Source organism: Bombina bombina, chromosome 4 (genome assembly GCF_027579735.1).
Source record: "Bombina bombina isolate aBomBom1 chromosome 4, aBomBom1.pri, whole genome shotgun sequence".
Lineage (NCBI taxonomy): Eukaryota > Metazoa > Chordata > Amphibia > Anura > Bombinatoridae > Bombina > Bombina bombina.
In genome coordinates this window covers 482,728,787-482,745,206 of record NC_069502.1, presented here as the reverse complement: position 1 = coordinate 482,745,206, position 16,420 = coordinate 482,728,787, and the positions used below count along the sequence as shown (strand labels likewise).

At 40.9% G+C, this 16,420-nt stretch overlaps 1 protein-coding gene across 1 annotated transcript in view; it reads left to right on the top strand.

The window, feature by feature from the left end:
* The window catches only part of CILK1 (ciliogenesis associated kinase 1), a 249,510-nt gene that overhangs the window by 24,784 nt on the left and 208,306 nt on the right, over window positions 1–16,420 (top strand). Inside the window, exon 3 of the mRNA XM_053710380.1 lies at window positions 8,346–8,400. Within this exon, the coding sequence (XP_053566355.1) occupies window positions 8,346–8,400 (55 nt within the window). The remainder of the gene's footprint in view (window positions 1–8,345; window positions 8,401–16,420) is intronic.

The window sequence follows — 16,420 nt, the reverse complement described above, 5'->3', positions numbered from 1 at the left end:
AATCCTTAGTTGCCTGTAAATAAAGTTTCAGGGCACGGACTACGTCTAGATTGTGCAGAAGTCGTTCCTTCTTTGAAGAAGGGTTAGGGCACAATGATGGAACAACAATCTCTTGATTGATATTCTTGTTAGTGACTACCTTAGGTAAGAACCCAGGTTTAGTACGCAGAACTACCTTATCTGAATGAAAAATCAGATAAGGAGAATCACAATGTAAGGCTGATAACTCAGAGACTCTACGAGCCGAGGAAATAGCCATTAAAAACAGAACTTTCCAAGATAACAGCTTGATATCAATGGAATGAAGGGGTTCAAACGGAACACCCTGTAAAACGTTAAGAACTAAATTTAAGCTCCACGGTGGAGCTACAGTCTTAAACACAGGCTTAATCCTAGCCAAAGCCTGACAAAAAGCCTGAACGTCTGGAACTTCTGACAGACGTTTGTGTAAAAGGATGGACAGAGCTGAGATCTGTCCCTTTAAAGAACTTGCAGATAAACCCTTTTCTAAACCTTCTTGTAGAAAAGACAATATCCTAGGAATCCTAACCTTACTCCATGAGTAACTCTTGGATTCGCACCAGTGTAAGTATTTACGCCATATCTTATGGTAAATTTTCCTGGTAACAGGTTTCCTAGCCTGTATTAAGGTATCAATTACTGACTCCGAAAATCCACGCTTTGATAAAATCAAGCGTTCAATTTCCATGCAGTCAGCTTCAGAGAAATTAGATTTTGATGTTTGAAAGGACCCTGAATTAGAAGGTCCTGTCTCAGAGGCAGAGACCAAGGTGGACAGGATGACATGTCCACTAGATCTGCATACCAGGTCCTGCGTGGCCACGCAGGCGCTATTAGAATCACCGATGCTTTCTCCTGTTTGATCCTGGCAATCAAACGAGGAAGCATCGGGAAGGGTGGAAACACATAAGCCATCCTGAAGGTCCAAGGTGCTGTCAAGGCATCTATCAGGACCGCTCCCGGTTCCCTGGACCTGGACCCGTAACAAGGAAGCTTGGCGTTCTGGCGAGACGCCATGAGATCCATATCTGGTTTGCCCCAACGTTGAAGTATTTGGGCAAAGACCTCCGGATGAAGTTCCCACTCCCCCGGATGAAAAGTCTGGCGACTTAGGAAATCCGCCTCCCAGTTCTCCACTCCTGGGATGTGGATCGCTGACAGGTGGCAAGAGTGAGACTCTGCCCAGCGAATTATCTTTGATACTTCCATCATCGCTAGGGAACTCCTTGTCCCTCCCTGATGGTTGATGTAAGCCACAGTCGTGATGTTGTCCGACTGAAACCTGATGAACCTCAGAGTTGCTAACTGAGGCCAAGTCAGAAGGGCATTGAGAACTGTTCTCAATTCCAGAATGTTTATTGGAAGAAGACTCTCCTCTTGAGTCCATGATCCCTGAGCCTTCAGGGAATTCCAGACAGCGCCCCAACCTAGTAGGCTGGCATCTGTTGTTACAATTGTCCAGTCTGGCCTGCTGAAGGGCATCCCCCTGGACAGATGTGGCCGAGAAAGCCACCATAGAAGAGAATCTCTGGTCTCTTGATCCAGATTCAGCGTAGGGGACAAATCTGAGTAATCCCCATTCCACTGACTTAGCATGCACAATTGCAGCGGTCTGAGGTGCAGGCGTGCAAAAGGAACTATGTCCATTGCCGCTACCATTAAGCCGATTACCTCCATGCATTGAGCCACTGACGGGTGTTGAATGGAATGAAGGACACGGCAAGCATTTAGAAGCTTTGTTAACCTGTCCTCTGTCAGGTAAATTTTCATTTCTACAGAATCTATAGGAGTCCCCAAGAAGGGAACTCTTGTGAGTGGTAAGAGAGAACTCTTCTCCTCGTTCACTTTCCACCCATGCGACCTTAGAAATGCCAGAACTAACTCTGTATGAGACTTGGCAGTTTGGAAGCTTGACGCTTGTATCAGAATGTCGTCTAGGTACAGAGCTACCGAAATTCCTCGCGGTCTTAGTACCGCCAGAAGAGAGCCCAGAACCTTTGTAAAGATTCTTGGAGCCATAGCCAACCCGAAGGGAAGAGCTACAAACTGGTAATGCCTGTCTAGGAAGGCAAACCTTAGATACCGGTAATGTTCTTTGTGAATCGGTATGTGAAGGTAAGCATCCTTTAAATCCACTGTGGTCATGTACTGACCTCTTTGGATCATGGGTAAGATTGTCCGAATAGTTTCCATTTTGAACGATGGAACTCTTAGAAATTTGTTTAGGATCTTTAAATCCAATATTGGTCTGAAGGTTCCCTCTTTTTTGGGAACCACAAACAGATTTGAGTAAAACCCTTGTCCGTGTTCCGACCGCGGAACTGGGTGGATCACTCCCATTAGTAAAAGGTCTTGTACACAGCGTAGAAACGCCTCTTTCTTTATCTGGTTTGTTGACAACCTTGAAAGGTGAAATCTCCCTTGTGGAGGAGAAGCTTTGAAGTCCAGAAGATATCCCTGAGATATGATCTCCAACGCCCAGGGATCCTGGACATCTCTTGCCCAAGCCTGGGCGAAGAGAGAGAGTCTGCCCCCCACTAGATCCGTTTCCGGATCGGGGGCCCTCACTTCATGCTGTCTTAGGGGCAGCAGCAGGTTTTCTGGCCTGCTTGCCCTTGTTCCAGGTCTGGTTAGGTTTCCAGCCTTGTCTGTAGCGAGCAACAGCTCCTTCCTGTTTTGGAGCAGAGGAAGTTGATGCTGCTCCTGCCTTGAAGTTACGAAAGGCACGAAAATTAGACTGTCTAGCCCTAGGTTTGGCTCTGTCTTGAGGCAGGGCATGGCTTTTACCTCCCGTAATATCAGCGATAATTTCTTTCAAACCGGGCCCGAATAAAGTCTGCCCCTTGAAAGGTATGTTAAGTAATTTAGATTTAGAAGTTACATCAGCTGACCAGGATTTTAGCCACAGCGCTCTGCGTGCCTGAATGGCGAATCCGGAATTCTTAGCCGTAAGTTTAGTTAAATGTACTACGGCATCAGAAATAAATGAATTAGCTAGCTTAAGGGTTTTAAGCTTGTGTGTAATCTCATCTAATGGCGCTGAGTCAAGGGTCTCTTCCAGAGACTCAAACCAAAATGCTGCCGCAGCCGTGACAGGCGCAATGCATGCAAGGGGTTGCAATATAAAACCTTGTTGAACAAACATTTTCTTAAGGTAACCCTCTAACTTTTTATCCATTGGATCTGAAAAGGCACAACTATCCTCCACCGGGATAGTGGTACGCTTAGCTAAAGTAGAAACTGCTCCCTCCACCTTAGGGACCGTTTGCCATAAGTCCCGTGTGGTGGCGTCTATTGGAAACATTTTTCTGAATATAGGAGGGGGTGAGAAAGGCACACCGGGTCTATCCCACTCCTTAGTAACAATTTCAGTAAGTCTCTTAGGTATAGGAAAAACGTCAGTACTCGTACCGCAAAATATTTATCCAACCTACACATTTTCTCTGGGATTGCAACTGTGTTACAATCATTCAGAGCCGCTAACACCTCCCCTAGTAATACACGGAGGTTTTCCAGCTTAAACTTAAAATTTGAAATGTCTGAATCCAGTTTATTTGGATCAGATCCGTCACCCGCAGAATGAAGCTCTCCGTCCTCATGCTCTGCAAATTGTGACGCAGTATCAGACATGGCCCTAGCATTATCAGCGCACTCTGTTCTCATCCCAGAGTGATCTCGTTTACCCCTAAGTTCTGGCAATTTAGACAAAACTTCAGTCATAACATTAGCCATGTCTTGTAGAGTGATTTGTAATGGCCGCCCTGATGTACTTGGCGTTACAATATCACGCACCTCCTGAGCGGGAGATGCAGGTACTAACACGTGAGGCAAGTTAGTCGGCATAACTTCCCCCTCGTTGTCTGGTGAATGTTGTTTAACATGTACAGATTGACTTTTATTTAAAGTAGCATCAATGCAATTAGTACATAAATTTCTATTGGGCTCCACCTTGGCTTTTGAACATATTGCACAAAGAGATTCCTCTGTGTCAGACATGTTTAAACAAACTAGCAATTAGACTAGCAAGCTTGGAAATACTTTTCAACTAAATTTACAAGCAATATGCAAAACGTTACTTGTGCCTTTAAGAAGCACACAAAAACTGTCACAGTTGAATAACAATGAACCGGATTAGTTATAGAAACCAAATTTTCACAGTAAAAAGCATAAATTTAGCAAAGGATTGCACTCATTAGCAATGGATGATTAACCCTTAATATCAGAAAAAACGGATAACAATTGAAAATATAAGCGTTTTTATCACAGTCAAAGCACAGTCTCACAGGTCTGCTGTGAGTGATTACCTCCCTCAAAACTAGTTTTGAAGACTCCTGAGCTCTGTGGAGACGTCCTGGATCATGCAGGGAGAAAAAGGCAGACTGTGACTGAATTTCTGATGCGTAGTAAAAGCGCCAAAATAGGCCCCTCCCACTCACAATACAACAGTGAGGGAAGCTCAGTAAACTGTTTTAATTTAAAACAAACGACAGCCATGTGGAAAATAACGCCCAAAACAATTTTTCACCAAGTACCTCAGATAATTAAACGATTTAACATGCCAGCAAACGTTTAAAATCTAATTTATGAAATGTCATTAAAAGCCTGCTGCTAGTCGCTCACACTGCAAGTTAGGCTAAAAGTTATATGCATACAGTATTTTCCCAGTGAAGTGCCATTCCCCAGAAATACTTAAGTGTAAACATATATACATATCAGCCTGATACCAGTTGCTACTACTGCATTTAAGGCTGTACTTACATTATATCGGTATTAGCAGTATTTTCTCAGTCAATTCCATTCCTTAGAAAATAATATACTGCAACATACCTCTTTGCATGTGAACCTACCCGCTGTCCCCTGATCTGAAGTTACCTTACTCCTCAGAATGGCCGAGAACAGCAAATGGATCTTAATTACGTCCGCTAAGATCATACACAAAACTCAGGTAGATTCTTCTTCAAATTTTGCCTGAGAAGAAAACACACTCCGGTGCCGTTTAAAATAACAAACTTTTGATTGAAGATATAAAACCTAAGTTTAATCACCACAGTCCTCTCACACATCCTATCTATTAGTTGGGTGCAAGAGAATGACTGGGTGTGACGTAGAGGGGAGGAGCTATATAGCAGCTCTGCTTGGGTGATCCTCTTGCACTTCCTGTTGGGGAGGAGTTAATATCCCATAAGTAATGGATGACCCGTGGACTGACTACACTTAACAGGAGAAAATAGTGAGATATCTTGCAGAGGGATGCAGCACTCTTAAAATTGCAAAGCTTCTGAAGCGTGATCATCGAACAATCAAGCGTTTCATTCAAAATAGTCAACAGGGTCGCAAGAAGCGTGTGGAAAAACCAAGGTGCAAAATAACTGCCCATGAACTGAGAAAAGTCAAGCGTGCAGCTGCCAAGATGCCACTTGCCACCAGTTTGGCCATATTTCAGAGCTGCAACATCACTGGAGTGCCCAAAAGCACAAGGTGTGCAATACTCAGAGACATGGCCAAGGTAAGAAAGGCTGAAAGACGACCACCACTGAACAAGACACACAAGTTGAAACGTCAAGACTGGGCCAAGAAATATCTCAAGACTGATTTTTCTAAGGTTTTATGGACTGATGAAATGAGAGTGAGTCTTGATGGGCCAGATGGATGGGCCCGTGGCTGGATTGGTAAAGGGCAGAGAGCTCCAGTCCGACTCAGACGCCAGCAAGGTGGAGGTGGAGTACTGGTTTGGGCTGGTATCATCAAAGATGAGCTTGTGGGGCCTTTTCGGGTTGAGGATGGAGTCAAGCTCAACTCCCAGTCCTACTGCCAGTTTCTGGAAGACACCTTCTTAAAGCAGTGGTACAGGAAGAAGTCTGCATCCTTCAAGAAAAACATGATTTTCATGCAGGACAATGCTCCATCACACGCGTCCAAGTACTCCACAGCGTGGCTGGCAAGAAAGGGTATAAAAGAAGAAAATCTAATGACATGGCCTCCTTGTTCACCTGATCTGAACCCCATTGAGAACCTGTGGTCCATCATCAAATGTGAGATTTACAAGGAGGGAAAACAGTACACCTCTCTGAACAGTGTCTGGGAGGCTGTGGTTGCTGCTGCACGCAATGTTGATGGTGAACAGATCAAAACACTGACAGAATCCATGGATGGCAGGCTTTTGAGTGTCCTTGCAAAGAAAGGTGGCTATATTGGTCACTGATTTGTTTTTGTTTTGTTTTTGAATGTCAGAAATGTATATTTGTGAATGTTGAGATGTTATATTGGTTTCACTGGTAAAAATAAATAATTTAAATGGGTATATATTTGTGTTTTGTTAAGTTGCCTAATAATTATGCACAGTAATAGTCACCTGCACACACAGATATCCCCCTAAAATAGCTATAACTAAAAACAAACTAAAAACTACTTCCAAAACTATTCAGCTTTGATATTAATGAGTTTTTTGGGTTCATTGAGAACCTGGTTGTTGTTCAATAATAAAATTAATCCTCAAAAATACAACTTGCCTAATAATTCTGCACTCCCTGTATAGTATGGTAGACTAAATATAACAAAGATTTATTTGGATTCTATATAAATAAAAGTGGGATATAAGAAATACTTATAACTATGTATTAACAAATGCGGATAAACACCGATTATTTGTTCACTTACAGTAAGGGTGAACCGTAGCTAAAGGTAAGGGCGGGGGGGCGGAGCCATAAGTTATATTGTAGTTAACGAGTTACCCTGGTTGTTATCATGATGGCTGATCTCTAGAAGTATACTTAAGTGGACACCTGATAAAAGTCCCTGGGCTTTTGTGTATAGAATGGATACGATTACATTCTGGATCAGTTATTCTCAAAGAGGGGTATACGGATGTATGCACTATGGGATATAAGACAAATGATAGCAGACATGGTATAAGATGAGATATAGGGGGCTTCTAGATGAGCTGCCCCTACAGGCGATGAGGGAAAAGGAAGTAGGGGTATGACCCGCAGGCAACTAGTACCGGCGGGAAAGGGAGGAGAGGAGCCTAACAAAAATAAATCATGTGCTCTAGTAATGAGGTGGTGCTGTATCCGAAACTACACACCTACAATATCAGAGTTTGTAGGGTATGGCAACTATATACATACTAAGACTTCTATCGGGCGCAGGCTATGTGAAACCATAATAGGAACTAGGATATCAAAGGTTATCTCAGCTATAGGTCTACGTTTTAGTAACGTGCAACTAGTTCAGATTATATAGCATGACATTAACAGTTGTTATTAGTAAACAATAAATTTTTTGGGTTCATTGAGAACATGGTTGTTGTTCAATAATAAAATTAATCCTCAAAAATACAACTTGCCTAATAATTCTGCACTCCCTGTATAGAAGATTATGCACAGATACTGATCTAAAAATCCACTGTAAAAAAAAAAAAAAAAAAAAGTTGAGGTTTGGCTGGGACACCCAGAGAAAGGGGCTTGGGAAACAAAAGAAGCAGACACATCTCCTCCTCCCCTCCCCCCCCCCCCTCACTTCCCTGCATATGAAAAGACAGATAACATAACATAAATAGGAGCCAGCAGGAGTCTTTATGCATGTATACATCTGACACTGTTGGGCTTGGCTAGGAGTCTGAAAATCAGCACAATGTTATTAAAAAAAAAAATTAGCAAAACTATACATTGTTACAAAAGCACGCCCTGATGGGCTATATAAATGGATCATCAACAATCCTTCTAAAATTGCACGCATTATCCGAATCATGAATGTTTCATTTTGATTTAACTGTACATTTAATAGAAAACATAAAAATGTATTTAAAATATCAATCAAAAGGCCAGTTAACATTACAATGTATATTTATTTACACTAAAGTACTATGTCTATCTGTTTTGCTGGCGTGAGTTGAAAGAAGAGATCTATACTTGCGGGAGTATAAGTTTCTTTTAAGGCAGAATAAGAAAAGAAAAAGTTCCCCAAAAACAGTAATTTGCCCAATTCCATGGTATAATTTGTTGAAGCAATACCTAGATAGGTATCTGGAGCACTACATGCCAGGGCATAGAGCAGCCAACTAGTGCTCTTGCACATGGATAACATTCTTGCAAAACTGCTGCCATGTAGTGCTCCAGATATGTGCACACTCCTAAGCTTACCTCCTGCTTTGCAACAAAAGATACCAAGAGAATAAAGACCATTTTGATAATAGAATACATTTTCATATGTGTGTGTAACATAGCAATTTGATTTTCTTAGGTTATGTAACATCAGTATTGTTTTTCAGACAGAAATTAACAATTGTTATACCAATTAAATATGTTTTAATTTGTTTTTGCTAGGATGAAGAGGAAATTTTATTCTTGGGATGAATGCATGAACCTTAGAGAGGTTAAGGTGAGTTTGTACGGTGCATTAAAGTGGTGGTAAATTATGTTTTTTTTTATATGTACATACTATGCAAATGCTAACCACTTTGTGGATGTGTTTGTTGTCTTTTTTTCTCTATTTTTTTTATAAAGAGGGTATTGAATTCTATGCTATGCTCTGCCCTGTTCCTTTTCTATTTTAGTCGCATAGTGATGTAGAGAGCGGTGCCTACATAGGCAGCAATGCATGCTCACAAGAAATAGACTGTAATTACCATGCGCATGTGTTAGTCAGCTGCTGCAATGTGAGCAATAAATTACAATATTCATTGTTTACTTGCAGAGCGGCGAGCTGCAGAGACAGCGTTATAAAGAATATAGAGAGCGTGATTGTGTCCTAGTAACAAGCATTTTATTAATGTAAGTTTAGTAATCATATATATTAAAGTGTTTATAAATAAATATCTGCAACTTCTTGTGCTTATATTGAATAAAGTGGTGATAGGAATGGGAATTCCCTTGGAAATAAGATGTGCATTTGCGTGATTACCTCTACAGCTCAGGATTTCCTAGAAATAAGAGCGCATATGCAGCGCTGCAATGCAATGCAAAGGTTAGTTACAATGTTACAGTACGGGTGATATGCGCAAAGTACTTTGCACATCATCATTTGCTACTTTGCGCATATCACCCGTACTGTAACATTGTAACTAACCTTTCAGGCATATCATGGATCCATGTAGGTTTTAATTATTGTCTCGCATTTTATTTAAGCTTAATTTGATCATTTTATCGGAGTTTGATTTGCTGCTGTTTTTATTGTGCTTATATAATAAATTGTATTTACTTTGAGATATTTTAGCCTTTTTAGATTTTTAGCGCCCACTTCCCTACCTTTTTTCTCTAAATAAAACATATTAATAACTAAATAATTCCTATTTAAAACTAAATACTTACCTGTAAAATAAACCCTAAGATAGCTACAATATAATTAATAGTTACATTGTAGCTAGCTTAGGGTTTATTTTTTATTTCACAGGCAAGTTTGTATTTATTTTAACTAGGTAGAATAGTTATTAAATAGTTATTAACTATTTACTAACTACCTAGCTAAAATAAATACAAATTTACCTGTAAAATAAAACCTAACCTGAGTTACACTAACACCTAACATTACACTACAATTAAATAGATTACCTAAATTAAATACAATTACCTAAATTACAAAAACAAACCAACACTAAATTACACAAAATAAAAAAATAAATGATCACATATTTATACTAATTACACCTAATCTAATAGCCCTATCAAAATAAAAAATCCCCCCCCCCAAATAAAATATAAAAACCCTAGCCTAAACTACCAATAGCCCTTAAAAGGGCCTTTTGCGGGGCATTGCCCCAAAGTAATCTGCTCTTTTACCTGTAAAAAAAAAATACAAACACCCCCCCCCCAACAGTAAAACCCACCACCCACATAACCAACCCCCCAAATAAAAACCTAATCTAAAAAAAAACAAGCTCCCCATTTCCCTTAAAAGGGCATTTGGATGGGCATTGCACTTAAAAGGGCATTTAGCTCTTTTTCAATTGCCCAAACCCCTAATCTAAAAATAAAACCCACCCAATAAACCCTTAAAAAAAAGCCTAACGCTAACCCCCGAAGATCCACTTACAGTTTTGAAGACCCGACATCCATTCTCAACGAAGCGGCAGAAGTCCTCTTCAAAGCCCGCAGAAGTCTTCATCCATCTGGTGCGGAGCGGCTCCATCTTCAAGACATCCGGCGCGGAGCATCCTCTTCAATCGACGTCTTCTTGCTGAATGAATGTTCCTTTAAATGACGTCATCCAAGATGGCGTCCATTGAATTCCCATTGGCTGATATAATTCTATCAGCCAATCGGAATTAAAGGTGAAAAAATCATATTGGCTGATGCTATCAGCCAATAGGATTGAGCTCGCATTCTATTGGCTGATTGGAACAGCCAATAGAATGCAAGCTCAATCCTATTGGCTGATTGCATCGGCCAATAGGATTTCTTCACCTTTAATTCCGATTGGCTGATAGAATTCTATCAGCCAATCGGAATTCAAGGGACGCCGTCTTGGATGACGTCATTTAAAGGAACATTCATTCAGCAAGAAGACGTCGATTGAAGAGGATGCTCCTCGCCGCATGTCTTGAAGATGTAGCTGCTCCGCGCCGGATGGATGAAGATAGAAGATGCCGTCTGGATGAAGACTTCTGCGGGCTTGGACGAAGACTTTTGCCACTTGGATGAAGACTTCTGCGGGCTTCGATGAGGACTTCTGCCGCTTTGTTGAGGATGGATGTCGGGTCTTCAAAACTGTAAGTGGATCTTCGGGGATTAGTGTTAGGCTTTTTTAAGGGTTTATTGGGTGGGTTTTATTTTTAGATTAGGGGTTTTGGCAATTGAAAAAGAGCTAAATCCCCTTTCAGGGCAATGCCCATCCAAATGCCCTTTTCAGGGCAATGGGGCTTAGGTTTTTTTAAGTTAATATTTTATTTGGGGGGTTGGTTGTGTGGGTGGTGGGTTTTACTGTTTGTATTTTTTTTACAGGTAAAAGAGCTGATTTCTTTGGGGCAATGCCCCGCAAAAGGCCCTTTTAAGGGCTATTGGTAGTTTAGGCTAGGTTTTTAATTTTATTTTGGGGGGCTTTTTTATTTTGATAGGGCTATTAGATTAGGTGTAATTAGTTTAAATATCTGATAATTTCTTTTTTTATTTTGTGTAATTTAGTGTTTTTTTTTTGTAATTTAGGTAATTGTATTTAATTTAGGTAATTTTATTTAATTGTAGTGTAAGGTTAGGTTTTATTTTACAGGTAAAATTTGTATTTATTTTAGCTAGGTAGTTAGTAAATAGTTAATAACTATTCTACCTAGTTAAAATAAATACAAACTTGCCTGTAAAATAAAAATAAAACCTAAGCTAGCTACAATGTAACTATTAGTTATATTGTAGCTAGCTTAGGGTTTATTTTATAGGTAAGTATTTAGTTTTAAATAGGAATTATTTAGTTATTAATAGTATGTTTTATTTAGATTTCTTTTAATTATATTTAAGTTAGGCTTAGGTTTGGGGGGTTAATAAATTTAGTATAGTAGCGGCGACGTTGGGGACGGCAGATTAGGGGTTAACAAATGAATCCAGGGGCGACAAGTAATATTAAGTTTGATTTAACCCCTGAATTTTGATCATACAACCCATTTTTTTTTTTCCCTCACCACTCTTAGTTTAACAAATGAAGGTAGGTGGTGGCGATGTTAGGGGCGGCCGATTAGGGGTTAATAATATCTAACTAGTGTTTGCGAGGCGGTAGTGCGGCGATTTAGGGGTTAATATTTTTATTATAGTGCGGCGATGTCCGGAGCGGCAGATTAGGGGTTAATAAATATAATGTAGGTGTCGGCAATGTTGGGGGCGGCAGATTAGGGGTTAATAAGTGTAAGATTAGGGCTGTTTAGACTCGGCGTTCATGTTAGGGTGTTAGGTGTAAACATAAAATGTGTTTCCCCGTAGGAATCAATGGGGCTGCGTTACTGAGCTTTACGCTGCTTTATTGCAGGTGTAAGGCTTTTTTTTCAGCCGGCTCTCCCCATTGATGTCAATGGGGAAATCATGCACAAGCACGTACAACCAGTTCACCGCTGGCATTGGAGTGCGGTGGGGAGCTCAATTTTGCTCTACGCTCACTTCTTGTCTGTTAACGCCGGGTTTATGAAAACCTGTAATACCTGCGCTGTAGGTAAGTGAGCGGTGACAACGTGCAAATTAGTACCGCACCCCTCATAACGCAAAACTCTTAATCTAGCCGTATGTTAGCTATACATAATGACACATAATCTCTTGTTTCAATCTTTTTTTGGTATTTTTCCAGCTAATAGTATTTTCTGCCTGTACGATAAGTTATATGATTTGTCTGGGTCACTTAAAGTGGCAAATACTGCCATTTTTATTTGGGGGACAGTATAATAACAGCAATTTGCTTCAGCAATTTTGAAATCCTCAAAATCCACAGTGTTGCAGCTGTGCAGCCCAGCTTGCTATTGCAGTGCAAAGTACGTTTTAAAAAATGCTGTCAGACTTCTTTTTTCCCATGCATTTTATCGGCTCTGTTTGGCATACTTAGTGCAGGTGTTGTGTCAGAAGAGCAAATTCATCAGACTAGCGAACGGAAGTAACGTTCCTTCAGCTGTGTGACAACAAATCCATACCGCGCATGCGCTCCTCATCGTAGTCCCATTCCAAACCGACTACCTCACAGCCTAAAGTTTGCTCTTCTGATAGAACACCACACGCAGTAACAGCCGTTGGACTCTAACGAGTCACTTGTCAGTGAGCGTGTGGTTCTCACTGCTGTTACTAAATACTGACACTGTTACCTTTAATGTGTGAAAAAAATCCAAGTGTGGCAGCACAACAAATTTTATTTGGAACACACAAGGAAAAACAGCAGAGCAACGTTTCGGGAGTGTTTCCCTTTGTCAAGCTGATTTTACACTGAACATGGTGAGAATTTATACACAGCCCCCACCTTTAATGTGTGTACATTAATAATGCTTCTTATGTTCACTCTATGCACGGTTTTATCTTACTGTTTCTTGTCAAGAGTGAATTCATTAGAGAACCGTGCAGCGAGTGAACATAAGTATTATTACTGTACACACATAATAAAGGTAACAGTGACAGTATTTATTAACACAGCAGTGAGTACCACATGCTCATGGCTGTTAGTGCGCACAGTGTTCTATCAGAAAAGCGAAGTTTAGGTTGTTACATATTCGCTATGGTGTGTGACTACGATGAGGAGCACATGCGCAATATAAATTTATCAGACAGCTGATGGAACGTCACTTCCGTTCACTAGTCGTCTGAATTCACTCTTCTGACAGAACACAGGCACTGACTGATGGTTATGCTGTGTATGCAGTGCAAAGGAGTACTTATTGATATTTGTAGTTCTCCTTAAAGGGACATAAAACAAGTTGGCATATAGATAATATAATATGTACTTTACCTGCAATTTTATACTGCAGTGCCTAGCCCAGTGATTTGCAACCTTTTTTTTGCCGTGGCACACTTTTTTACATTAAAAAATCCTGTGGCACACCACCATCCCAAAATTTTACAAAATCACACATTGTAGCCTAATTCAGGTTATATCTACTATATATATATATTTCTCCAACATAGGTGTGTCCGGTCCACGGCGTCATCCTTACTTGTGGGATATTCTCTTCCCCAACAGGAAATGGCAAAGAGCCCAGCAAAGCTGGTCACATGATCCCTCCTAGGCTCCGCCTACCCCAGTCATTCTCTTTGCCGTTGTACAGGCAACATCTCCACGGAGATGGCTTAGAGTTTTTTAGTGTTTAACTGTAGTTTTTTATTATTCAATCAAGAGTTTGTTATTTTGAAATAGTGCTGGTATGTACTATTTACTCAGAAACAGAAAGGAGATGAAGATTTCTGTTTGTATGAGGAAAATGATTTTAGCAACCGTAACTAAAATCCATGGCTGTTCCACACAGGACTGTTGAGAGCAATTAACTTCAGTTGGGGGAACAGTGTGCAGTCTCTTGCTGCTTGAGGTATGACACATTCTAACAAGACGATGTAATGCTGGAAGCTGTCATTTTCCCTATGGGATCCGGTAAGCCATATTTATTACGATCGTAAATAAGGGCTTTACAAGGGCTTATTTAGACTGTAGACTTTTCTGGGCTAAATCGATTCATTATTAGCACATATTTAGCCTTGAGGAATCATTTTATCTGGGTATTTTGATATAATAATATCGGCAGGCACTGTATTAGACACCTTATTTCTTAGGGGCTTTCCCAAAGCATAAGCAGAGTCTCATTTTCGCGCCGGTGTGGCGCACTTGTTTTTGAGAGGCATGGCATGCAGTCGCATGTGAGAGGAGCTCTGATACTTAGAAAAGACTTTCTGAAGGCGTCATTTGGTATCGTATTCCCCTTTGGGCTTGGTTGGGTCTCAGCAAAGCAGATACCAGGGTCTGTAAAGGGGTTAAAGCTTATAACGGCTCCGGTTCCGTTATTTTAAGGGTTAAAGCTTCCAAATTTGGTGTGCAATATTTTTAAGGCTTTAAGACACTGTGGTGAAAATTTGGTGATTTTTGAACAATTCCTTCATGTTTTTTCGCAATTGCAGTAACAAAGTGTGTTCAGTTTAAAATTTAAAGTGACAGTAACGATTTTATTTTAAAACGTTTTTTGTACTTTCTTATCAAGTTTATGCCTGTTTAACATGTCTGAACTACCAGATAGACTGTGTTCTGAATGTGGGGAAGCCAGAATTCCTATTCATTTAAATAAATGTGATTTATGTGATAATGACAATGATGCCCAAGATGATTCCTCAAGTGAGGGGAGTAAGCATGGTACTGCATCATTCCCTCCTTCGTCTACACGAGTCTTGCCCACTCAGGAGGCCCCTAGTACATCTAGCGCGCCAATACTCCTTACTATGCAACAATTAACGGCTGTAATGGATAATTCTGTCAAAAACATTTTAGCCAAAATGAACCCTTGTCAGCGTAAGCGTGGCTGCTCTGTTTTAGTTACTGAAGAGCATGACGACGCTGATATTAATATCTCTGAAGGGCCCCTAATCCAATTTGAGGGGGCCAGGGAGGTTTTGTCTGAGGGAGAAATTACTGATTCAGGGAACATTTCTCATCAGGCTGAATCTGATGTGATTACATTTAAATTTAAGTTGGAACATCTCCGCATTTTGCTTAAGGAGGTATTATCCACTCTGGATGATTGTGAAAAGTTGGTCATTCCAGAGAAACTATGTAAAATGGACAAGTTCCTAGAGGTGCCGGGGCTCCCAGAAGCTTTTCCTATACCCAAGCGGGTGGCGGACATTGTTAATAAAGAATGGGAAAGGCCCGGTATTCCTTTCGTCCCTCCCCCCATATTTAAAAAATTGTTTCCTATGGTCGACCCCAGAAAGGACTTATGGCAGTCAGTCCCCAAGGTCGAGGGAGCGGTTTCTACTTTAAACAAACGCACCACTATACCCATAGAGGATAGTTGTGCTTTCAAAGATCCTATGGATAAAAAATTAGAAGGTTTGCTTAAAAAGATGTTTGTTCAGCAGGGTTACCTTCTACAACCCATTTCATGCATTGTCCCTGTCACTACAGCTGCATATTTCTGGTTTGATGAACTGATTAAGGTGCTCGACAGTGATTCTCCTCCTTATGAGGAGATTATGGACAGAATCAATGCTCTCAAATTGGCTAATTCTTTCACTCTAGACGCCACTTTGCAAGTGGCTAGGTTAGCGGCTAAGAATTCTGGGTTTGCTATTGTGGCGCGCAGAGCGCTTTGGTTGAAATCTTGGTCGGCTGATGCGTCTTCCAAGAACAAGTTACTAAACATTCCTTTCAAGGGGAAAACGCTGTTTGGCCCTGACTTGAAAGAGATTATCTCTGATATCACTGGGGGTAAGGGCCACGCCCTTCCTCAGGATAGGCCTTTCAAGGCAAAAAATAGACCTAATTTTCGTCCCTTTCGTAAAAACGGACCAGCCCAAAGTGCTACGTCCTCTAAGCAAGAGGGTAATACTTCTCAAGCCAAGCCAGCTTGGAGACCAATGCAAGGCTGGAACAAGGGAAAGCAGGCCAAGAAACCTGTCACTGCTACCAAGACAGCATGAAATATTGGCCCCCGATCCGGGACCGGATCTGGTGGGGGGCAGACTCTCTCTCTTCGCTCAGGCTTGGGCAAGAGATGTTCTGGATCCTTGGGCGCTAGAAATAGTCTCCCAGGGTTATCTTCTGGAATTCAAGGGACTTCCCCCAAGGGGGAGGTTCCACAGGTCTCAGTTGTCTTCAGACCACATAAAAAGACAGGCGTTCTTACATTGTGTAGAAGACCTGTTAAAAATGGGAGTGATTCATCCTGTTCCATTAAGAGAACAAGGGATGGGGTTCTACTCCAATCTGTTCATAGTTCCCAAAAAAGAGGGAACGTTCAGACCAATCT